At 37.2% G+C, this 26,224-nt stretch overlaps 3 protein-coding genes across 5 annotated transcripts; 2 read left to right on the forward strand and 1 right to left on the reverse strand.

Annotated features, from left to right (window-relative positions):
* Window positions 1–1,313: 1,313 nt before the first annotated feature.
* LOC145480118 (glycine receptor subunit alpha-1-like) lies at window positions 1,314–8,030 on the forward strand. Its single transcript, XM_081458576.1, has 9 exons — window positions 1,314–1,396; window positions 3,535–3,614; window positions 3,699–3,766; window positions 4,451–4,668; window positions 5,258–5,340; window positions 5,462–5,596; window positions 5,785–5,999; window positions 6,962–7,111; window positions 7,779–8,030. The coding sequence occupies exons 1-9, from the start codon at window positions 1,314–1,316 to the stop codon at window positions 8,028–8,030; spliced, it is 1,284 nt and encodes a 427-aa protein (XP_081314702.1).
* A 2,823-nt stretch (window positions 8,031–10,853) lies between these two features.
* LOC145478923 (glycine receptor subunit alpha-2-like) lies at window positions 10,854–19,524 on the forward strand. 3 transcript variants are annotated; one of them, XM_081457119.1, is made up of 9 exons: window positions 10,854–11,044; window positions 13,378–13,457; window positions 13,540–13,607; window positions 14,475–14,692; window positions 15,122–15,204; window positions 16,145–16,282; window positions 16,534–16,748; window positions 17,433–17,600; window positions 17,842–19,524. In XM_081457119.1, exons 1-9 carry the CDS (start codon window positions 10,977–10,979, stop codon window positions 18,103–18,105), a joined length of 1,302 nt encoding a protein of 433 aa, XP_081313245.1. In that variant the 5' UTR covers window positions 10,854–10,976; the 3' UTR covers window positions 18,106–19,524. The 3 variants fall into 3 exon arrangements, with proteins under 3 accessions (XP_081313245.1, XP_081313246.1, XP_081313247.1); XM_081457120.1 differs by having other exon boundaries at window positions 17,845–19,524; XM_081457121.1 differs by lacking the exon at window positions 13,378–13,457 and having other exon boundaries at window positions 10,964–11,044.
* A 1,280-nt stretch (window positions 19,525–20,804) lies between these two features.
* LOC145480119 (glycine receptor subunit alphaZ1-like) lies at window positions 20,805–26,072 on the reverse strand. The gene is made up of 9 exons (XM_081458577.1): window positions 26,005–26,072; window positions 25,547–25,629; window positions 25,100–25,167; window positions 24,481–24,698; window positions 24,107–24,189; window positions 23,688–23,819; window positions 22,640–22,854; window positions 21,619–21,945; window positions 20,805–21,128 (listed from the first exon to the last, which is right to left on the reverse strand). Exons 1-9 carry the CDS (start codon window positions 26,070–26,072, stop codon window positions 20,925–20,927), a joined length of 1,398 nt encoding a protein of 465 aa, XP_081314703.1. The 3' UTR covers window positions 20,805–20,924.
* Window positions 26,073–26,224: the final 152 nt, after the last annotated feature.

A 26,224-nucleotide genomic window follows, 5' to 3' on the forward strand; every position in this document is an offset into this window, starting at 1 on the left:
CCGTAATTCACTCACCGCCAGCTTCGCCTGCGTACTGAGATTGACACTAGAAGCGCTCGACAGTTCTGAAATAGCTTACTCAAGTCAGCGGTTGCTTCACGGTCGTATTTCTTTGCTCTATTTCAGAGTTGGCTTGTTTCAATTTATTGCGAGTTGCCTCATTTACACTTCCCAGGTTGATTTTATTGTTTTTAATCAATAATTGATTAAACCGGTTCCATCAACATGTTTAGGGTGGTTTGCTAAAAAATGGTAACAGGTCAAACAAAACCACTCGAGAATCCGAAAAGTTTTATTTAATGGAAGCCATCTTATGCAATGATAATAATTTTAACTCAGCTCGATTAGCTTTTTAAATCTCCTGAGTAAATTTACTTAACTTTTTTTATTAATATATTATTTTATGTAAGCTACCTTTAATTATTATTTGTTAATAAAGCATATGTTTTGTTGTATCATAAATTCAGCTGGACACCGCTGATTTTGCCTCTCGTTGTTCAACCTTGTTATTAATTAAACTCCTTTAAATTTTGAGCATTCTCAATTCAGTTATCTAGCTAGCTTTTCATGTACAGAAAATGCAATTTTGCGTAGCGCTGTTCTACAATTAAGTCGAGGAATGATCATAGGAAAAGTATTCGTATATGGCTCAACCGATGTCTTCAAAATAAAGGTCTTTCAATGTTAATATTCGTGAGTGTTAGTGTATCACGAAAATTTTCTCTGATTCAAGATTTTTTTTGTCACCTGTCACCTTTACAATACAGAACTATCCTATTTAGAATACCTTGTTGTTACCAAGAAAGTTCAGAAATGGCTAATTCAATATAAGTCTTACCGAAGAAATTTCTAACCCAGTCTCGCACCCCTTTCAGGAAATATAGGAAAAATAGAAGAGCTGTGAATAGTCAACCTCTATCATTTTTTTTTTTCTTAAGCCTATTCACAGGGTTCCTACCTTTATCGCGTGTGATTTGTGTTTTGTGGCGGGCATTTTGAAGTTTAAATACAAGGTCTGCTAGTACGAGCTCTGGAACTGAAAATTTAAGAAGTCTTGGACGAGCGAGAAAATTCGCGGCAAATTTTCGGGGGATCCCATCGCTCATCTTAGAGCAGGGTCCGAGCGATTTCCGATTTTTGAAACATCTGAGTTGTTTGTCACAGCATCATCGGTTTGTTATTCAGTCAGTGGTCATATATTTGACAGTGTTTTCATAATGTAACTCACGTTATGCTCACTTGGCTAGCTTTCAAGCAAAAAAAAACTGGTGAACCGACCCGTTCCGAAAACGCTCGGCATCCTTTTATGTGAGATGAACGTAGAAGACATGATTACTTCCACACCTTTCTTTCAGTACGAAACAAGGCATTCTACAAACTTTGTTGTTCGCGAAGAGTAAGCACCCGAATAGCAAGTTATGGCAATTCTCTTCCCCAGTTTCCACACTCTCCGCTGGGAACGTCTGGAACCATGAAACCCATTTGTGGCCCAGGAAGAACAGCTTGCACTTTAGACTCGCGATTTCTGTTACAGAAACCCGAATATTTAACTGCGGTAGCGAGTTTTTCCTGCCGAGGTTTTGAGTGTTAGCCCGCATTGTGAGAGTAAAGTGGGAATAGTTCATAGCCCACGCTGCGCTCGGTCGGTACTGTCACGAACTCGGGCCGATATTCTTGTGCTTGGTTTGTAAGTGGTAAATAATGACTACCCTTAAAGGCTCCATGCCGATCTGAGATAACGCCGAAGAGTGGTTCTATAAATAAACCAGCAGAAATGTCTGCGGAAATGCGTTAGATATATATAAAAGTCCAAGAGAAATACTGAGAAAAAATAAGAATAATCCCTGAAAACTGCAATCCTTACAAGATTGGAATCAGTTCAAATTTATACTTTTAACCCTCTTTCTTGCAAACAAGAAATTAAAAAAATTTTATTGAGTATATTTTATCTCTTCACCTTGCGGCGCAGGTTTGAAAGTCTTTTAATTATGCAAATATTTGAAGTCATAAGCGATATTAGTATCGGATATACATGTAGAATGTCTCGTTAAGTGGTAAGAATCAGGTCAAATTAATACAACAATAGTTAATCCTCATAAATCTTGGGTGCTTCCTGTAGGTTTGTAAATTAGTCATGTGAAAACCCTTTAAAATAATATTGAAATTAAACAGCCAATCAAATTTTGCAAGACGCTTGAGTTCCTGCGCCCAACTTAATGTTTTGTATAACATTTACCCCGTTTTTAGCTGTGCGCCATACCATACATGATTATTCTCCATAGATAAACATTGCATCCGTGGCAATGCCCTTAATATTTTCTCTTGCTTGGATAATTTTGAAGCTCTTACCTGGAACCCTGTCGGCTGAGTAAGTTTATTTAACGCTACAAAATGTATTGCAATATGGAGCTAGCTATAATGAGTTAAGCTTCCCTGGGACGCTTTCAAGCACAGAATACTTATAATGAATTATTGCAATGAGGTAGAATTGAAGTTAAGAAATACTTGAAATCGATGATCGGTTATACAGAGCTTATATTTTGCATGGCTCTACGAAAGTTTAAAATAATATTTTATATACGGCATATATACACAGTAATCTTTCACTAACCAAAGAGAACTACTGAATCAGTCATAATCACAATATTACCACATTTGAAACATGTTTTTTTAATTATTTAAACCTCCAAAGGCCTGAAAAAGAAGGAAAATATGTCATTTCTTGGGATTCTTCATCTGAAAGTTTATCAAAGCTTTAAAGCAATCTGCAGGTTTGCTGCGTTAAAATAATCCACAGATGTGAAAGTCATCCCAACACGTATTTATGTCTCTCAACCCTTGAACTCCGACGCGTCAGTGCCAGTTACATGTTAAACACGGTCAAGTAAAGCTTGTTAAATCGAGTAGAAACTGAAAAGTCATATTATCTCTGTTCAAAAACAGGACATAAATTACATATGGAAAGAGCTTCAAGGCTTCCCTTGGTGTTTTTTCTTCAAACAAAATACAGACTACATTTAGGTTAAATTATGAATTAAATGGTCGAGTGACAATATTTTATTCCTTATATCAAAATCCAGATTTCCCCATCACGTATCTATCACAAATGAATTTAACAAGAAGAAAATAGTTGGATTGAGCACATTTGTAAATTTTCAGCGACGGTCGTATTAATAATATAGCAATTAATCAAAATTGATGCGTATGTTATAAATTTAAGCACCAGTGAGACATATTACAGAATTGTGGCTAACCTTGAAAGCTCTCTGCCATATCATGTGGCTTTATAATATGACCAGTCGAGCTGTCTTGTCAAAATATTTGAAATCTTAACAGACTAAAAACAATTACTACCCACAGTGAAAATGATCATAATATTTGCTCTATTTACTGTAATATATGTACTGTAATATATGTTTGATTGTCGATTCTCAACGGTCATGCTCTTAACGTTCTCAATAATATATTAAGTTGCATTGTATTTCCAATTAATTTTTGCGAAAGTATAAAGTACAATTTAATTGCCAATTTCAGATACAGTGAAACTGCAAAACAACTTTACGACATAACAAATCCTGTAAAGTATGAGAAGTATCTTCGGCCTTACCACAAAGGTGAGATGGCTGTGTCTTCATGTTGCCACGCTGTTACGTAATTTACCGTAATCCTATAAAGTATAATCGTTTATATGCTGACAGATGGCCCAGTGACTGTTGAAGTTCGAGTAACGGTGGTACACTTTGTTGCAGTGAGAGAGATGAGTGAAGTAAGGAACAATAAATTTTGTTGTTATTTTACGTTTGCTCCTTCAGTGAAATTTCAGATAAAAGGTACAGCATAGTTACAGTAGTTAGTTTTATAGGATCAACAACAACAACGAGAGGAATTCTGGGATTATAGGGCATGAAATACCGATTCCATTTTACCTGGAATGAGGAATTTGTTCTCTTACTTACAAGGCTAGATTTTATTTCACTGACAATTCACTATCGCCTTTCCCTTTACAGCCGTCCTCCAAATCGTAAAGCTCAGCAATGTATAGTAAAGCCTTCATATGGCCCATCAAAAATAACAATTATCGATGTAAAAATGAAGCAATACGGCCGTCCACGATAACAGCATTTATTTGTAGCAAACGGAGACGACAACAAAATGAAAAGGAAAATTGCAATATCAGTTGACATCTTTAAATTGGGTACTTCAGTAGTAGCCCAAACACCTAAACTGATTAGCTATACATGTTCGTGAGCAACTAGTCAAATGTCCATATGCATGACTCAATTCGTTACCATGATATAATGACGACAGTTTTGTCTCTGCAGAAATTCTTTCAAATAGACTTTTGTTGCTTGTTTTCTTTTTTGTGATATTCTAACTTGTACAGGATTTCATGTCTTTTCTAATACAAGTATGACAAGTATTCTAGACGTCTATTCATCATAACTTTCAGGAGTTCTCATTGGACCTAGTCATCTGGCAACTCTGGAAGGATCCGCGGCTGAACCATTCTTTAAATTATCCAATCACATTACCTGGTGACGCAAAGAAGCTGATATGGCTTCCTGATACGTTTTTTCTTAACGTCAGGAGTGCTACTATCCATGATGTAATCGCAGAAAACAGTAAAATTGTCATAAATTCGGATGGAATTGTCGCCTACAGCACAAGGTAAGATACGTTTTCTAAAACACTAAAAATTTCCCTCCGTTCCTTTTATTTCGTTTGATTTCATTTCATTTCATCGGCAATCGACTATAAATAGGGAAACCTTTTCCATGATAGTCCCTAGCTCAAAGGGCCATTAGAGACTTAGTTACCCACTTAACGATGGCTCTGAAGTCGAGCGGAATATTGGATCAGATCGAGACACGATGGTCTAAAAGTAGATGTAACTACAAAGACAAAGTTGTGGTAAGTGGAAATTGGAAATTCGTAAACTCTTTTGAAAATGAACTTTCTCTCTTGTGCATTTATTTGTTTCTTGTTTATTTACTCCCTCAACATGCCAGCTCTCCTTGTAACAAATTCTCGCTCACGCAGTCTGCAGTAGGACAACTAGATTTCCCTTAAATTGAGCACTAGAAACTATGAACCTAACGGAAGAAACCTTGATTTCAATTTGAAGTCTGCAAGAAGAGATTCGATGTTGTTCTGTATTCCCCGCGGTATCTTCAGCTCAGCTATTTCTAAATCAAGTAAATAAACGAAGGCGCTAAGGATCTGAGGATTCCGATTTTCCCAAAACTAACTTTTACAGACTAACCATTACTGCCGGATGTGCAATAGATTTGGCTGACTACCCACTAGATGAACAAACCTGTGACTTGGAGTTATCAACCTGTTAAGTATTGAATTCAAATTTTTAGGGCACTTCTCTCTCCTCTTCTTTACTATCCTCATACATTTCTATCCTGAATTCGAAGTTACTGTGTTGTGATTTCGAACACACATTCTTCCTCAGACGCATATACTGCTGACGAGCTGGACTACAAATGGTTCGAAAGTAATCACCACATAGATGTCAAGGATGAACATTTGGCAGAGCTTACTCTCACAAACACGGAAGCCATTAAAGATGTTGAGACTTATGCAGACGGTGGGTCATAAATATTTGATTTGTTTTTTGTCAACTAAAGGTGTAAAAATATCTGAAACTTTTAACTCTCATCAAAGCTACCGTAAAAAGATTTAGGAAGACTTCATAAATGTATATACCTTTGATCTAAAAAAGCAAAAACCAAACTACAATCAGCATATAATTGGTTATTGTTCTTACTGTCTTAGGTACCCACTCTAAACTTGTCGCTCGCTTCTGGTTCAAGCGCCGTCTTGGATATGCTTTCCTTCAAATATACATCCCCACCATCATGCTGGTGGTCCTTTCTTGGCTGTCTTTCTGGATCCCCAAAGACTCTGTTCCAGCCCGAGTGTCACTCGGAAGCACTACTGTGCTATCAATTGTAACATTCACTGGCTCGTTCAGGAGCTCTCTGCCAAAGGTCTGTTCTAAATCAAAGAGCTACTTTACGAGCAACGAATGTGAGACTTACATGTGCGTACTTATGTACTCGTGCAAAACAGTCTCTTAGGATGCAAATTTCCGTAGAATAATGTCATTTATGATGCAATACTGACACTGAGAACTACATCAGTTTATGATATGCAGTAAGCATGGGCCATGAACTCTTCAACTTCAGCTTCCTTTTTGTAGAAAAATAGGAATTTATGCTGCATGCAGAAAAGCTCAGCGGGTAAAATATAACAAGGAAAGGCGTTGTTTATACACCTGCAGAAGCTACCTTCTTCTAACTTGTCGATCCTTCATAACATTATTCATTCCCTGGTAGAACAAACTGAAAACCATGCTTTTTTCTCGTACTATAATCATAATTCTCCCAGTGACACAAATATAGGACTAAATAAACCTATTTTATCTTGGAGATTTTGTACTTTTACTTTTGGATTGATGAAAACAGTGCATGTTAATGAAAATTTCACTCTGCTAAAACGTTGGGTTTTTTGCCAAAGTAACCGGCAAAAAAATTCAAAGGAATGTCAGTATTTATCCTTACCCTCTACTCTTCCTTTTTTGTGCTCGGCTACTTTTTTTCAATCGCTTAAAGTGATTTTTAGGACTTAAAGAGTTTTGAAACCAAAGTGTGTAGCTCACTTGGTTTAAAGTAATTCATTTTTCATTAACATCGTTTACATAAATCTACAACCATATTCAACATGTGAATTACATGTACATTTGGCAAAGTTTTTAATTCCACTGAATAAGACCAGAAGTTTGGTAAGAAATACTTCTATACAAAATTGTCATCGACGAAGCTCTAGTTTAACTTTCAATGGCTATGACGAATGCCGTTGTGCAAAACCTAGTCCAAGCTATCTATGGCACTGTATGGCGCAAAAGTACATGTAGAACTGACTTAATCTGTTGGTACTTTTGATCTTACAGGTTTCCTATGTAAAAGCAGTGGATATCTATTTTATTGTATCCTTTGCTTTCATTTTTGCTGCGACCATTGAGTATATCCTGGTCTTGCTTAACACTGGGCTAAAGCGTCGTTTGTCAAGCAGTAACGAAGACGTAAGACACAACGAAAAGGTGAAAATTTCTTGCTCATTTTGATTAACATAAAATGCTTTACATTTGCCGCTGTGAGACAATATTTCCAACTTCGTGATAGGTGGTGTTACTTTTAATTACTGTTAAAATATAAAATATTTAAATATGTTTACATCGTCCACGTATTAACTAAAGTGTATGGTAATAGGTTTAAGGTGGCTCAAAACAGTTTCGAGCACTTTTCAAGACGCAGATTTTGATGGATCAATATCACTCTTTATCAGTTGTTGCTGCAGTCATGGTATCAAAAAACTACCCAATCAGTAGTGAGCACGTCGTCATAATTTTCCTGGCACAATAGGTTATCATTGTAACGATATGACCCGCAAAACAAAAACAAAAAACCCATCCTTTTACTTATATTTAAAAAACGGCACGGTGAAACTCTTTTTTCATATATAATCGAAATTTGATAGGCAGGATGAGATACAACTTTTGGTAAAGTTTAAAAAATTCTGAAGATTGGGTTCAGATAGAGCTACCTGAAATTTTCGAAAATTTAAGGTGGCTCTGAACCCCATGAATACATCAGTCTTTCTCTCGCAAATGTTTATAGCATTGAGTTCATTCAGTTCAGTTCAGTTTGCAAGCTATAAAGTCCTTCCAAAATTTGTTTCTCATATTGTTTTGATTGTTTTAATCCCAGGAAAAAGAGCATCGCCCAACTGAAGAAGTAAAAGAGGTTGGAGAGGAGACTGTAAACAAGCCAAATAAAGGCCGAAGCAGTTCGATGCAAACAGCTAAGACATACTTGCAGTACGTCTTAATCAATAATGAAGCCAGTTTTATCGATAAAGTGTGCCGCTTCCTTTTTCCGTGTTGCTACGTCATTTTCAACTTGATTTACTGGACCTATTTCGAGTTGGCATCATTTGGAAAACACCCTCCCGACGAGTAAACACCAAGTGAGAAGGTTCTTCGGGAAAGAGTTAACCCTTAATTATAGACCGAATGAAAGGGTGACCCACAACAGTGGTCTTGTACTTTACCACTCCTGATTTACCAGTAACTGGTCTATATGTGCGAATGGAAATGACGGTTTTTTTTGTTTTGTTTTGTTTTTTTTTTTATCATTTAGCAACTACAACGAAAACCATGGCTCCTGAGCTAAGTGAAAAAATTTTACATTTTTGTCGGCTCGACGAAATATATTCAAGTTTCTGTTAGTTGTGATGAAACTAGGGAGTCTATTATGTGGCAAAACGTTATCTCAAGTGAGTTGTTTCACGAGCACTCCGTCTTATTTGCTTGACGGAAGGAGAAAAAGAACACAAACAGCAAACTAAAAAAATAAAAACAAAAATAAAAACAAGGTATTTTCGATATCAACTCAAAATTGAGAATCACTGAAAGCGTTAGTAAAGGCCACAAATAAAACAAGGGTTTACATGTACCTGTTTGTTTATTTGTTTGGTTGTTTGTTTGTTCTTACTGCTTGTTCTTGAAGTAAGAGAAAAGTAGAACACGCCATCTGACGCGAGATGGTCAAGAACCCAGTTCCCGCCTAGTAAAACTGTAGCGTTTTTCCAGCGATGTTTTACCATGCGTTTGTTTCCGTGACCGAAAGAAACTGGTAACGAAAGAGAATCCAATATGGTGGAAGCACTCTCTTTTGAGCGGATTTATATCAACATATCTTGACACCAAAGCTACGACAAAGACGCTGTTTATGTTGTCACTAGTGCTTTAAACGAGGTTTACTTCTTCTAGTCGGATTTAGGATGAAATAGCTACAGCCGGCTATAAAATACTGATCTTGGGACCACAGCTTGACAATGCCTTGTTAATGCAACACTCCTACCAAAGGTAAGCTGAAGCATAAAATCTGCTTTTTAGTGAAGCGGTCTTTTATTACTTGACTTTACCTAAGCAAGCATTTAACTTGGTCGAATGAAATACTCCCAAGCCGTGGGTTGCGATTTCGGCGGGTCTAAAACACAGGTCACGGGTCATTGTTTTACCAATACTGGAACAGCTCTAACCCCTTCCTAATGCTAACCTTAGGCCTAAGTATTACACTAAGACAATCTTTTAGGCCTAAATACTACCCTAAGAAAAGGTTTAAGGTTGTTCCAGTATTGGTAAAACAATGACCCGTGACCTGTGTTTTAGACCCGCCATTGCGGTTTTGCGCCCAAGGGCGCAAAGTCCAAATTCTTCAGCGAATCATGCTTTGAACAGAACCATCGGAGAGACTGGTATACAAAAGTGAATTCCAGCCCCTTGAAAAATCCTTTTGAAAAACGCCAGAGAAATCGAAAGGCGCTAGAAGATACTAAAATTCTTGACTTAAACAAACATAGACTGCAAGTAATTTGTATTTATGATTTTACACGTGGAAGCTTTTCCACGGGGACTTAGTAGAAGCGTTGAACCTTGATAAAGTGAAAATAAATTCCCCCGTATATAACGATTATTTCTGTGATTACTACCTTTTGTGCAAAATAACAATTTTTCTCGCATTAATACAGGAGGCAGATGCGCCACGTTAAGCCTCACTCAGGTCAATGATTGCTTTGCTTGTGATATTTGTCACAGCACTGTCACAGCATTGATGCTGACGCGGAGCATATCTTTTATTAAAGCCAATTGTCAGCTAGTCATTTTTCATTTCACTATAGCACATGCTTAATTCAACCAACGAGAGCCACCGAAAAGTTGCCCTCCAAATTGCGCTCTTCACAGAATCATATTTTACCTCTAAATAGTTCCTGGCTATAGTGACAAAGTTAGCCCGTAGAGACACTTTACATAAATGACGCCTATATTTGAAAAACAATTTATGTGAAAAAGATTTTGGCTGGTAACATAACACGAGGCTTATTATGTATAAAGCATTGTCATTCAAATTTAGGCGCCATTTATCTAAAATGTTTACATTTTGACCACTGTGATGACGCGTATCGTTGTCGATAAGAGTGCAGACCACGCTAAACCACATTCGATTTGTTATCTCGACCCAAGCGCGATATTTATCGAGCCAAAGTACGACTAGCAGTTTGTAAAAAAAGGTATCTAAATTAACCCATCCTGTGGCGTCGACACTGAAAATATCATACGACTGCGCGCGATTGATGACAAAAAAGTAATAATAAAGGCAGCCAAATCTTAAATTTTGTTTTAAAGGATTACGTTAGGCTCAATTTCCGCAGCTCTCTCGGGTCCGGTAGCGTTCCATCCCCGTGTTTCTTTCCCCAACGGAAGCTGGCAATCGAGAAAAGATTTTTCCACTTGCTTCCAATGATGAATGAAGCGTAGGCACACACTGTGCTACGCCAAAATATAACAAACATACGGCGCAGGATATTTTCATGCTTGCTGATTTGTTTTGTTTTTCTCTGTTGCCATTGTGTTTTTATTGTTCATTTTGTAGTTGTAAGTATAAACTACGTTTACTTAAAAATGCAAACAGCCACGGAATTTTTTATAAGAATATGAAGCTGAATTATGTTCTCGTTCGCTGCAGATCAATATCGTTGTGTTTGGTTACAGTATTTGTTCGGTAAGGAAAATAATTGCTTTCGAATGACAAATGTTTTGAGGAAACTGAGGAGAAAATTAAAGACATAGACACGACTGCCCTGTAATTTCGTATTGCACAGAACTCGAGTCGATAAGTATAGATAGGAGAAGGTCGCTTTTATGCAAATCAGTATATTTGCGGACGCGTGTGGTGGTTTTATTAACCAGCAGAAATGACATTGTCAATGTACTGGTGGCAAATCAGCCAATAGAAATCGTCAAAACAACCTAGTGCATAGAAACACGCAGAGAAAATGTTGCTTTAATTTGCATTTATCAATGCTTTGCTGATCCTTTTGGAGCTAGTATCTGATGTCAAAAAATGGTCGATGTCAGTTTTTCTTTTCCTTTAATCATTTTGGCGCTCCTGCCTAAAACACTTGTGGCTGGGTAAGTTCATTTAAAGCAACAAATATACAAGTATTCATGGAAAGCGGAGTTCAAAACCGTTATAGTCTCAATTGCGAGTAAGGTTTTCCAGGGATGAATACATCACATATACGTCGACAAATTATAAGATAATTTTGCTAAAATAGATATGTTATTAGCAATAGTAATACGTTTTGCTGCGAAACGCGAAGAACATAAATTATATAGGTGCTGAAGTATTCGAGAAGCTTGCATCTCGGGGTCAATTTTAGCAATTAAATGTGGGCACGAACTCGCAATAAGATCATTTAGTATACAGATCTTCGTCCATATCGTGGCCGACATAGGCCGGGTATCATCTTCCGCCGTGTAATTTTCACAATTGGCATACAGTTTGTCAAAGTACTTGTTATTTATTTATCCTTATGCGGGTTTCATTACTTTCGTTTGGATCAATCTTTTCAAAAACTGTTGATGAAACCTGTGAAGTGTTTCATATGGTTATTCACATCAGATGTAGCAAAACTTCAAAGTTCTTCATCGGTCTTGGAAAATGTAAAATCGTTTCTTCGAAACTTCTGCTGTGTATCAAACTGAAATAACAGTGTTTTCTGTTTCTCCAAAATATCTTCCCAGGAAATTCATGTTTCCTGTTGAATTTTCAGACTTCCAAAAGAAAAAAATAGGCTACGTGGCTCAATCGAAAAGGTGTTAGTGGTTGACGCTAACTTACTCACTATCACCTGCAACCTCATTGAATTGGAAAATGAATTTTAAAAACACTGTCACGAAATTCAGATAGATAAATAGATAAAACAAGGCTACCAACAAAGACGTAGTGCAACGGTGTGAAAGCACCTTTTTACTGGCCACAGGCCGCTTAATCAAGAGGAACACAAAACAAGGAAACATCTTATTGTAATTCTTAAAAACTGTTTCTCTATTGTAATTTGCGTGAGTTTTTTAATTTGTCGTCATATCGATACCACCTGCCGATCCGTTGACGAAAGAAATGCTTTATCCGGGTTAATGTAGCTTAGGGATTAACTAAAACTGTTGCGTAAATAATAATAGTGACCTAGGCATCTATCAATATACGTCATGTATAAGACCATCCTGGTTTGTACTTGCCGTACCAGGTTTAATAACTAAAACCTACAAAATGGCGGCTCTTGAATATTTATTACGAAATGATAGCGAACGATTTGCAAATGTATTAAAGCAAAACCCATTTCCTTTCGTTTCTATCCCTATTTAAAAAAGAATTTTCGGAAATTAACAACGCGTCCGCACATGGATTATTTTCAATCTGCGGTTTGGTAAAACGTATTGGTGCCTTAAGCTCTGCTGCGTAGTTTTGTCAGATTATCGAAGAGTGGCAGTACTTGTAGTTCTTTATTTTTCAAAGGCATCAAAGAGATTACACGGGCTAAACAAATAAGCGTGCTTTGTGCAATAAAATACAGATCTGAATTCTAGTATGGTACTCAATAAATCATCTGATTCGGTAATGTTAGTGAACAAACGTATAGTCAATGAAAAGTTTCCATTTTTTGCAGCAAAGTCCTTGAAGTTTATTTACAGCTCCTAATGTAAATTTGGTCATTATCGCGGGATTATATTTTTTTTTTCTGTGACGTTGCCTAAAAATTTTGTTGGTTGAGCCTGGTCCGCACAAGGAAAAAAGTAAAACCTTGCAAAGTGGTCAATTTGTTGGTGCAATAATAGGGGAACGTTTTCTACACTCTTTGCTTCATTAGCATCAGGGCTGCAGCTTTCCGATCGAGCTAAAGAAAAAAATCAACAGTAAATATTTGAATGCATTGAACGATTAACTTCAATAGCTCGTCAGCGCTTTTGTCACCAAGAAATTTTGCATTCTTTGAAAGGTGATGTATAACATTCAAAAACTAAAAAAATTCACTAATTACTAACATTTACAAACTCTTCAAGTGATTAGAGTCAATTTGCATCTAGCAAGATCGGCAAACTGATGGGGCAAAAAGTGAACAAACACTATCCCAACGTTACTTTTTTTAACCTGGAGTAAGAAAAAGTTCACACACTTGTGAAACCTTTAAAAAGTGTTCCAGCAATACTCAGTCACGCGATAAAAATAAATCAACTAACCTAAATCCAAGGTCGGAAAACAAATAAATAATTGAGCAGGAAATGTCAGGCCTGTCAAAATGTCCACTTTTACATATTAACGTGTTTCCAAAAACATTTTCTATCACTTTTCATCGATAGTGCCTTGACTTATAAGCGTTGAAAGCTGTGTCCCAATCAACCTATATATAATATTAGTGTGTATTATTGCTTATCATATAAGTAAACAGCATTCCTCTTTTCAGATACAAAGAAACTGCAGATGAACTCCAACAAATAACAAATCCTGAAAAGTACCACAAGTATTTACGACCTTATCACAAAGGTGCAAAGACACGTCGAGTGTTGCTGGTTATGTAACATAGTGTTTTGTTTCCACGTAAAAATATAATTTTTTGTGTTTAAAGGCATTCCGGTTAATGTGACTGTTGGAGTGACCGTGATACACTTTGTAGCGGTAAGAGAGATGAGCGAGGTAAGAACGACTTACGTGGTGAATTTGATACATTTGCTCTGCTTCTTATAAAAAGTAACTAACAACAAAGCGCGCAATTTCTTGAAATTTTTACGTCATAAAATGAAGCAGATAAGCTGAAAATGTGAAGATCAAAGAATTAAAACTGATAGGGCGCCTTTTATTTGAGTGACGAAGCATTATTGGTTTTGTATTTTTAGCTACACGACTGGTTTAAAAAAACTCGCGCCAATTTCTCATACAATCATAAGCAGTACAAAAACCAATTGTGACTCGCCTGCTAGCTCCCACGTTTTGCGTCATTTCAAGTAATTTCTCCGAGTTTTGATTGGTTTATTGCATTGTTTGTGTCCTTTTTATTGGTCAGACTGACTACTTTAGTTTAGCTTTCATGACAGTCCAATGAAAACCACTCTGTGTAGTGCACGATTTGTAATAGGAAAACAAAAAAGGCTACTAAATCCCCTACGGCAATACGGGCATAATTCTACTACTCACAAACAAGAGAGAAAAAAAACAAAATACTTTTAAAATAAACGTTGAAGATAATCATTAGCAGTTTCGGTCCATATCATCTCGACTCATCAGCACATCGCTTTTGGTGCTGGAAGGATACCACAAAAGACAAATTGAGGAACTGAGGAAATAGAAGTATCGTTGTTATAAACTGGAACATTGGATGATACAAATTAAGAGTTTTCATTGGCTTAGCTATCATGGTATATGAGCCATATGCCATGCTCTAAAAATATGGTAAGTGCACGAGTAATTTTTGGGGGCGTTTTAATTTTTAGTTTAGTTTAGTGTTCTATATTTGGTGGACGTTTTTAATAAAACAGTTACTGTGTTTTCGACTTATTTCAAAAGGAATTTTCATTGGACCTGGTCATCCGGCAACAATGGAAGGATGCACGGTTAAACCATTCTTTGAATTATACATTAACATTGCCTGCCAACTCCAAGAAGCTGATATGGCTTCCGGATACGTTTTTTCTCAACGTCAGAAGTGCTACCATCCATGATGTCATTTCCGAAAACGGTAAAGTTTCTATAAACCCTGGAGGACTTGTTTCTTATAGTGCAAGGTACGTCTAACGTAAAGCAAATACAACATTCAAACTACGCAAACACCTAGACCAATAAACCTCTATGGATTAGGTTTCTCGGTCGACTCTGATACGCGTTGGTAAATGTCGTGCTTCTGATCTGGCGTTTTTTTTTTTTCAGTTTATTGACAATTAACTTACGACTGACTGGTAATGGATCAGATCTCGTAATCTGCCTCAATCTTAGCGACTTGTTCCCCTTTGGCATTAATTAATTTAAGAATTTCTTACACCATGGTCTGAAGTAAAAAGCAATTAAGTTTAAGAGTCAAAATTCAACGGTATTATTACATTCGGACAACCTTGCCATCAGCACTTTAAGGATTTGAATTGAAAACTGTTAAAAATTATAACCAATTTATACATGTACATCGGTATGAAATACTTTTAAAAACATTATATTTTCAGGATAACCATTACTGCCGGCTGTCCGATGGATTTGTCTGATTACCCAATAGATGAGCAAACCTGTGACTTGGAGTTATCGAGCTGTTAAGTATTGAGCAAGAATATTATCGGAAACATTTTCAGTTCAAGTACATCTTTTTCATGTGACGTGTAAAACTTTTGAATCTAACCCTTTGATCGATCAATGCTGTTCTTTTGTATATATTTCCAGACATCTGAAAATTAAATCACAAAACAGTCCTAAGAAAATACGCGCGCTGATTGGTTGAAAATCATGTCTCTATAACTCGATAGAAACACAGAACTAGCACGAGCTGTTGACGTAATGATGGTGCGAGCAAAGAGAGTTTACATTTTGATAATCAAAGTTAACGAGTTGTTTTCCTTTTTTTCGTCGCGGTGTTTCTAAAAGAAATAGAAAACATGTTCTCCGTGTTTCTATCGAGTTATAGAAAGAACTCGAAAAAGCTGTGGAAACACTCACCTGCGGCTCGTGTTCCCACATCATTTCTCGTTCTCCCAAACTTCCTCTCATGTTTCTATAAGTCGATAGAACCACGGTACATGTTTTCTGTTTCTTAAATAGAAACTGCATCAACGTGTTTCTCAAATATCACAAGCGTGGAAACTCAGACATTGTAAGGAAAAGCTGATTTGCTTTCAGAGTACACATTAACTGAACGAAGAGAGCGTACCAGTTAGGCTCAGCGGGACGCATAAAGGGGAAAAATATGATTTTCCATATATATGCTGCTGATATAAAGGACAATATGAGCCTGCAACTGGAGGCAAATTATTCCTTTCCAATCCCTTCTCTTCATAGCTCAGCGCGATGTCAAGATTTGAATTTTCGAACATTTATGTCTTACTTTTGATGGAACTTACTATTTGGTGTTCAAAATGAAGGCATGACAGACAAACCCATGTGGTTACCTTCTGATCTACATCATATGTATATTCTGAAACCTTTGAAATAATAATGCTGCTTTATTTTTCACTCAATTTTTTAACGTTTGTTCTCAGACGCATATACGGAAAATGAGCTCGATTACAATTGGGCGGTGGGCAGTGGAGATGACATAGTCGTCAAGGACAAAAACTTGGCAGAACTCGCTCTTACTCAAGCAAAAGCCATCAAAGACTGTGAATATTATGCCGACGGTACGTAAAATGAAATCATGTGAAAGTCTCGGAATTTTAGATTGACAACCCCAGTACTTTTAGCGGGTACCTCTATAGCTAAAAGACGCTAACACCTTTATCAGTATTCACTTAACCTCCATCAAAATAAATCTTAAACTGACTATCATTCATATAACCAGGTTATGTATAGTCGAACAGTGTTATATATTCGGATGAAGCTATTATTACTATGTGTAACCTTAAAAACTTTGTACCTTCACCTATCCCAGGTACCCACTCAAAACTTGTTGCTCGTTTCTGGTTCAAGCGCCGTCTTGGATACGCTTTCCTTCAAATATACATCCCCACCATAATGCTGGTGGTCCTTTCTTGGCTGTCATTTTGGATCCCTGAAGACTCTGTTCCAGCCCGAGTGGCACTCGGAAGCACTACTGTGCTATCAGTTGTAACATTTACCGGTTCCTTTAGGAGCTCTTTGCCGAAGGTATGGCGTAAAACAGCTATTTTATACAGGCTACAAGATAGTCGAGTGAGGGATTCCATAAGAATTCATTTCGTTTTTTCTTTGTCTGTTTGCTTTTTTGTTTGTTTGTTTTCTTTTGTGTTCTTTTTTTTTTTAAAAAAATCTCTTTTTTTTTTTACATTCATTTACAGTGAACCAAAGATCTACTGAAAGTCCACTAAACTATAAGATTTGTAGTGTATAAAACAGAGTTACCAAACCTGAAAAAAGCTCGATTAAAAAAAATATATCAGACTGCTTCAAGTAACAAAGAATTTAGACCATAGGTCTTACACACAGCTAGACGTGTTTTTAAGAACTTTTTTTCATACAGTGACGGCGATGTATTGCTGTCATGTAATTTTCCTAATGAGTCTTTTTGATACATCTTTGCAGCGCATTTTGGCCATGACTTTTATTTCACGTAACCGTCTTGATGTGCCTCAAGGTGCGGTTGCGAAGCAAAACACAGTCCGCCATATTAACTTTTATTTTCTCAACTCCTAAAGAAGGTCAGCAAACTTGCCGATTTTAAAATCAATTTCATTTAATCTCGGAAAGAACTCCGAAGCCAGAGCAACTTTTAAACTGGACAAAATAAAATGCTCATCGCTGAAAGAAAATTTCATACGCTAAACTCACATGTTGTGGTGTTTAATCTTCCAGGTATCGTACATAAAGGCGGTGGATGTCTACTTTATTGCCTCGTTTACATTCGTCTTCGCAGCAGTCGTGGAGTATGTTTCAGTACTCCTAAACACGGGATTAAATCGCCAAAGAAGTAACAGTGGGCTTTACTCAAGCAGGAACCACGTTGATGTGGGAAACAGAAAGGTAAATGTGCGCTGATGTAGATTAATTTATACTGAAACTCACTGCTTTATCCAACAACCTCACCAATTCCTTCAGCCAGGAATTTGAGCCGTAATCACTTGATCCTTAAAAGTATGAAAATATCGTTGACTACTTGTTGATATTTTAAACCGTATACACTGCATGTCGTTCATCATTTTGTCTCAGTCTGGTTTTACCGGAAGTTAACTAGTTTGTTTTCTTCTCCGGCTTTTTTAAATAGCAGACAAATGAGTATAAAGAAGAGGGAGAGTTACATGAGGTTAAAGTGGAGAGCCCTGCTTCTGAAAATGTAGATTTAAAGAAACACCGAAGCGTTTCGGCGAGGACCGCGAAAGAATACATGCAATACGCTTTCGTCAGAAATGAAGCCAGCTCCATAGATAGAGTGAGTCGTGTCCTTTTTCCTTGTTGTTACGCCATCTTCAATTTGATTTACTGGATATACTACGAATTGGCGTCATTCGGAAATCATTCGCCTGCCTGATGTGCAATGAGCTGGTATCAAAACATATGATAAGTGACATAACTTAACATACATTCGTAACAATATTTAAGTATGAACTTTTAACAGTTGAAAGTATAAACTTTTTACAGTTGTAGCAATTCAAAGAATAACTAATTTTCTGTATAAAAGAGTAAATTGTTAACTAAGAAACGAACGATGCCAAGCATCAACAACAAAGACAACATGTCATCTCAGCTGTTAAATTGTTAAAATTTAGTTGGAATAGAAGAAAGGTTGGTCAAGCAGGGTTGCCACGGTCAGGGAAAAGTCAGGGAAAATTAGATTTTATCATCAAGGTCGGGGAAAAGTCAGGGAGTTTTGTATCAGGTCAGGGAATTTCTAAATCCCTTCTCAAAGTCATTGAAAAGTCAGGGAATTTTATCTTAAGTTTGCCACAAACTATATGTTTTCGTATACACAAGGCAATTTTAGTTTAGAAATTGTCTTAGCCATCCTTATTTTTGTTGATTCATGGCCAAAATAATCATCCTGCAGGACCAGTGAAAATTGCTTTACAGTCAGCGAAAAGTCAGTGGAAATTCATGGCTATTTTTTTTTTCCGGTAAGTGGCAACCCTGTTAAGAAGCTACCGTGCGGAAAGACTGAAATTGATTAATTAAAATTTAAATTAGATATTTATTTGATAATAAAAGATTTCGTAAAGCACTTTAGAATGAAAATTAGCGATATGAAAAGTGAACGACGTTTCGATGACTCCATGTCATCATTATCAAGTTCGAAATACGTGATAGAATTGAATAAATATAAATAGTAGAAATGATGTAAAAAAATATTTAGGGAATTAAATTAAATTTCTTTATTTGTATTGAATAAGCAGGTAACTTCAAAAATTTAGGCAGCTTTACTCCATGAGTGCATGCCTGGTGCTTGTAGCTCATCAGGGGCGTGATTTCGTTAATACGCATGCCTAGGTAAGGACTGTGTTTTAATGACGGGAAAATGAACTTGTTTCAAGAAAGAACCGCTTCCTAATTCTCGATCATAAAACTGATAATGTAAGTGGAAAGAGCTCGCGGAGTACTAAGATTTGTAATGTAGTTGCCCGTCAAGTATCGGGACAATAGAAGCATCGTCAAAACTATGTCAACGCTTTATGCCAACTATGTGTGACAACCTGAATCACTCTGAGCAATTCCAAGCTAAATTATAAGGAATATCTGTCTATAAAGAACTAGATAAAAATAAATAGATGAATAAATGAAAATTATAAATCTGAATCCTCTATGCCTTGAAGTGAGCAAAACAAATCTCCCATTCCTGAAAACGTATTAGAGCAAAGATACCTCGTTTCCGAGGGAAAGGAATCATGAGCTCACCTATACTCTAATTCGTCTAAATGTGTGGTAAACACAATCAATATGCTTGCATAAATATCAAAAATTTATCGATCAAAGCTAACGCTTTCTGTCCGAAAATTCGCATAAGTCCAGCAAACTGGCCACAGGACGGACATGTGGTGGGCAAATGAACTCTCTTGATATGATCACGAACGGATTATTGAAACTGATGAAATTATTAATAATGCACGAAATTGAGAGAACATCCACTAGATAGTACACCGCTTATAATATAATGACTAAAATAATGATAATAATGATACAATCCGCTGACGAGCTGACGATGATTATGATACTGAAGGACCGTTCGAATTTCATATAACTTTCGTGATATAATTCATTGATTCTACAACCTCATTTTCCTATTTGAGTTCCCGTGTGAAATCATTACAGTTGCGTTCGGAAAAGAAAGTGGAATATTTTCGCTTTTTAATATATTACTTCAATCTGATTAATACCAGTTTCATCGTTAACTAGAAACACTCCATGACTCAGGAGACCAAGTTGTTCGGGACGAATAGCTTTCGACTGTTAAAAGAAGACTTGGGTGAGTTTGGCCGTCTATGTTAGAAGACAACGCCAACTCCATCACATCTCTATTTCGCAGACAGAAGTCTCCTTGATGCTTCTGACAGCAAAATGGTTGTGGCACAGATCCGAAAGGTTACTAAAACGTCCCGAAAGGGAAAAACGCCTGCTGAAAAACGTTCAAGTAAACAGGCTGGAGAGAAATCCTGAAATAAACAGTCCGCCAAAACATAGCGAACGGGCAATGTGACGAGTCGAGATACCATGACATACTATATCAAATGATATTCAACAACGGACAGTTTAGAATCTGCCGGTTCTCTTACTCTTATAACACCAATGGTTAACTGAGATTGAATCGGCTTACGAAAAATAAATCAAAGTTTAGACCGCGAAAGCGATGAAGCCAATGCGAGTGAAGCCGAACTCGAATCGAAAGAAACTTCGGACACACTAGAAGGGCTTCCAAAGAAAACAAGCGAAGGAAGAATCCGGCGTTTTGTTCTCTCTACATCTATGTAATGATGAAAAGGCAAAATTCCAATCAAACTTAATCACCTCGTAAGTCAGGCTTTATTTTTTAACTTGATAATATTTTTCTCATTATAGCACATTATACATGTTCTCTTCATTTTCTGCCGCTACTGCTTGCTGCTGTTGTTATTGTGGTTGTGGCCTCTTGGCGGTTTCTTTTTTTTTTTCTTAATTTAATCTTTAAATTTATCTTGTTTCTTAATTTATCTTGTTTCTTAATTTATCTTGTTTCTTAATTCGACTGATTCACAATTAATGTTTACTGACTCGATAGAGTTAAATCTGATATTAGGCACCCAATTCTTCTGCGCATCCAACATAGAATAGATATGTACGTCGTTAAAACTGAGTATGGTGGCGATTCCAAGGCGATGAGGACTAATAGTCTTTATATCGGAAATAATAACCAATGTTAAACATGAAGAAACTCAACGGGAAAAGGATTCGGGCAATTCTGTCAAAGATGTCAACTTCACTATTGGACCCAAGTGCAAGGCAGAAACTGGGAATGCACTGTATGATGGTTGTTCTCGGCGGATTGGTCGTGTAAGGGCTGTGTTGAATAGCTGGACCAGGAACGCTCTAAAATGAAATGAAATGAAATGAAATGAAATGAGAAAAATGTATTGCATGAGGATTATAAATCTGACAAACGTAACACAGACATGAGAATAGAATAAGGCAAGGTCAGCTACTTTACTTTTAAATATTAACTTTGGGCCGTAAGGTTTCCAAATGAATTTTGTAAAAAAGAAAATAAACTTTTGCTCAAGTTTGAGTAGATCAATGTAATTATTGAGGTGCTCATCTCTGTGGCTGAGAACCTAAGAATTAGGAACCTAACAATACAACAGACGTCGTCACTTTACATATTTTCTTCATATCATCAAAATTATTTAGCTTTTATTATACTGTAAAAAAAAAACGCCAATCTTTTTGTATTATGTGAGAATCACTCATTCTCTACACGTAGTCACCGAACAGTAGGTGGTTTTACTGTAGTTACTGTACTACGTCAATAAATGCTGCCCCTTAGCAGAATATGTTACCATTCCAACTGATTACCTCTCACCTGTCTCGGATAAGAATTTCGCAAGACAGATTTCGGTGGTAAACTATATGATGATGGTGGTCGTGGTGGTAGACTATGCGTTGATTGTGGTCGTGGTGGTAAACTGTGAGTTGATCTTGTGCGGGGTACTACTGAAGATTTTGTAGCATTGAAAGTTTCAATCTCCATTTCAGCTAAAGAGTAATCTCTTGATTGTGAACTACGCTTTTTAGCCTTCTTTGTCTTCTTTTCACTGTGCATGAGAACTGCTACGTATTCAAGGAGGACACCAAACACAAAGATGAAGGAGACAATGAGATAGGAGTCGATAGCTTTGATGTAGGAAACCTAAACGTGGTGAAATATTAGCAAATCATATCACTGATTATCAGCAAGGTGAAAAATTGATAAAACTTACAACCTAATGTCTTGAGATACTGCTCTGTGGTCAGATGCAGATGATCTTGAGGAGGGGGGGAGGGGTATAATTCCATTCCTCAGCCAAAATGTTGCCAAAATCTAAATCCTAGTTCCATTCCCGTTTTTCATGTTTCTAAATCCCATTCCAGGCGAGCCATTTCCTGGTGAAACATCGGGCAAATGCTCGCCCCTATTTTACCCCTACAAGGCTTCCTAGAAAGAAAATCATCTCGATCCATTTAAACCAATCAGGTTCAGACCTTTAGCCCCCTAACACTACTGTCTGCTTTCCTAGGAATTTCTTTGTGTACTGTATAGGAATAAACAAAAAGGTATCCATAACTCTCAACTGCTTACAAATGTGTGCACAGAGCTTACTACATTCATCCAAAACAATATGTTGGTAGGGGATGCAGACATCAGATGAAACCCAATTCACGTGGCTTAACTCTTTCCTTCGTCTTTGTCAGTACGTTTAGAAGTTTTTCAATATAATCATGTCTTATTTTCATCGCTATTTATACTTCCAACTTCGCATTTTTCCCAGAAATCCTAAAACCCACTAAACGGCTGCGCCACTCAAATGTACATCGGGATGACGAACGTTACGATATTACTTTACCTTAGGAACGGAATTTCTAAGTGAGCCCATAAGTGTGACGATAGTCAGCACCGTAGTTATTCCAAGAGCAACTCTCGCTGGGACTGCGTCTTTAGAAATCCAGAATGACAACCAGGAAAGAACAACGATGAGAAAGGTTGGAGAGTAAATTTGAATGAATGAGTATGCCAGCCTTCTTCGGAAAACAAACTTTGCGACCAAATGGCAGTAGGTACCTGTAAGATGTAAGTATCAATTATCATTATCAGTATTTATAACAAGGAGTTCCAAATTGAAGCGAGTAACTGAAAGAAATTAACAGTGCTTTTGATTATTTATCTATACTGACCGTCGAGATCACTCGATCACCCTTGCTTTATTTTTTTTCTATCAACTTGCGAAACTAAATGTATTGGAGAAGTGTAAGAGGAGTAAATGCTGGAAAAATTACATGCAAGCTACATATAGCACGGTAGTTGATAATTTGAATATATCAGTTACGTAGATCACAGGAGAATTTAAACATCTGAGCTCTTAAAAAGTTTATTTACCATTATGGATGGGATATACCAAGAATTATGATTTTATTTTAGGTTTGCTAGAAAGGTTATTGTTGCCTGTTGGTTAATGATAATGGCCGTTTTCACACGAGAGACGGATGATCCGTCTAAGACGGGTTATCCGTCCAGCACGGATAATCCGTCTTAGTGTGAAAAGGGAACGGTGCTCATTTTAGACGGATAATCCGTCTGGACGGATTATCCGTCTCTAGTGTGAAAACGGCCAATGTAGTAAAACTACAAAAGCACGCAGGAGGTCTAAAATCCAAATTATTAAGGTAAAGTACCAATTTAAAAATCAAATCTTCTCAGCCTGGAAAAGACTGTGACCGATCATGAATGTTCATGAATGAAGAAAGTTCATTTTGGAAGCTGCATTTATGGGACAAGTACACGTATTAAACTTATCCATTTATTTTCATTTATGTTTGTACTTTTTTATTAATTCTTGGGCAATCAATAAATGTTAAAAATGTGAATTTCATTAATAATCAGGTAACGAATGATACCTATGACGTATTTCACTAGCTTCCTCTCACTTTGGGCATCAGCTAGCTCGAACTCTGACATTTCATCATCCAAAATGATGACCGCCTGTTTGGCGTCCCAGTGGTAATCCATGTCATTAATGTCATACGAGTCTTGACAGGAAATACAAACTGTTAATTATGATATTCTTAATTCTTCGTAATTAACCGTATTCTCGTTGCTTGATACACTGATATAGTCAGATATAGACAATAATAAATTTTTCTGTTGGTAATGGGACATTCCTTATCGAAAGCAAGAAAGTTATGTTGCAGGTAGGTAGGTAGATAGGTAGGTAGGTAGGTAGGTAGGTAAGTAGGCAGGCACGTAGATCTACTAGGTAGGTGGTAAGTAGATTAGCTACTCCTTATTTCAAAGTAACACATAGCGTTACACTCACAGCTCAAAATTTCAAGGACACACGTCTGCGTATCTAGGGGATAATCCCTTAAATTCATTCTGCAGGACGCAGAGACTGTTAACCTATTAAAAATGAAAGGAGAAAGATAAAAGACGGTGACTGTTATTTATTTTAAAAGACCACTTCTGTTTAAACTCCATGTCATTGTAACACGTTAACATAACTGGAAACTCATAGAAATAACTTATGGAGAACTCAAAAGTATATTGGCAGTTTAAGTTTTCCAAACAAACCACAATGTTACGTCTGCATTGCTCTGTCCAGAACATGCACCATTTCTTTCTCATAAAAAGGAAAATGTATAGTTACATGTAGGAAAGTCCTTGTAACGTTCTATACAAAAATGTATTTACCTCTCGCTGAGTTCTATATCCCCGTTCCGGGCAATCAGAACTCTGCTATTGGCGGCCGGAACATGGTGAAACTTTGCTGTTTTCACATTTAAAAAGAAGGTGTCAGGGAGCCAGAATTTGCCCTTTTCGCTGCCGGAAAGTAGGATTGGCTTTTTAAGATCATGCGTCAACCTTGGATCGTTCCAGGATTGCTTAAAAAATATATCCAGAGTATATTCCTGAGAATGAAACATAAAAGTAGGCGTAAAATACATGTAAGGTTATTGGCATACCTAATAATACCTAACAGGTAAATTGTATTTTGAATTTGTTAGTGCTGAAAGATGGAAGTACTTATAAGTTCTATGTCGTAACTTTATATATTCAGAACCATCCAGCTTGACGTGCGAGAGGATCTTAGAGTTTTATGGGTCGAAATTCCACAAAGCAATTGGAGAAAAAGGTGCCAGGATATAAGGAGTACACATATCGTTAGAAACCCTGGTATGTAGGGTATAGCGCGATCACATTCCACCGCTAGGGGGTTTGGTGAACTCTCACTCGGTAGTTGCTTTGAAACAAAGGCTCAATTCGGATTCTCATTCATATAACAACGAATTTAAAGGTAACATGTACATACCATGTTAATTTCCTTTATCGCACCGAAGGAAACGACTGTGATGTACACTGAGATGTTCAACGGTGGACCTGCATCAAAAGAAATCTAGAAATCTACCAGCTGACAAACAGGCAGACAAACAGACATACAGACAGACAGACAGACAGACAGACAGACAGAGCTAACAACCGACTAAATGGCCGACCAAGTGACCGATCGACAGACAGACGGAACGACTGACTGACTGACAGGCGAGCGATCATCGACCGACCGACTCACTGTCTAACTGACTGACTGACCGACTGACTGACTCAGCGACCGACCGACTTGCTGACGGACTCTTAAGAATAGTTTGCACCAAATGGTGCAATGTTAAAAGTAGACACCAATGTCGCACCTCCGAACAAAATCCCAACCCAGTTTCTAATGCTTATAAGTTTCAAGACCATCTGCAGAAGCCAATCTTACCTTCATGATAGGGCCTTATTCTCTTGTCATACTGCCCTGGCTTCGAAAGTGAATCGAGCACTCTGGTTGTGTTTTGATAACGTCTTTAAAAACAAACGTGTACATGAAATTAGTGCTTGTAGAATTTGGATAAACAGATATTTTTCTAACCACCCTCCAATGCCGTCAAATGAGTATCGTAAACAACAAATCTACAACACTTCTCCATTGGTGTATAGGTGTGTTCTTACAGTTGTGAATACGACCTTACACACTGAATATGGTCGAGATTAATAGCGGGTTGGCATGATCGTTATTCTTCGCGATTGATCACGGTGTTTTTGCGCTCGTTCTATGACACTTTTTGGTGAACAATCTCAACAATATCAGCTGTAAGCACTTACATTTTAGGTACGTTTTACAGTATAGGGAAGATTAAGGAATACCATAGCTCAATTCCTCAACGGCATTTCTCTTACCTATCAGAGTTTGCTCGTGATGCCAAGCAAATGGTGGCCAACATCACAACAACCAACTTCATAACCATTCACGTTGCAATCAGATTCTACCTTCCAATGTTATGCTAACTGAAAAGAAAGACTTCTCAGTTTTGTATGATCGCCAGCGATGGATGAAACTATCTGTAAATAACGTAGGTATGCTAACGTAGCCATTTACGCAGGCACCTAATTTCTCTCA

The sequence above is a fragment of the Orbicella franksi genome, chromosome 2 (genome assembly GCF_964199315.1).
Source record: "Orbicella franksi chromosome 2, jaOrbFran1.1, whole genome shotgun sequence".
NCBI classification, from domain to species: Eukaryota; Metazoa; Cnidaria; class Anthozoa; order Scleractinia; family Merulinidae; genus Orbicella; species Orbicella franksi.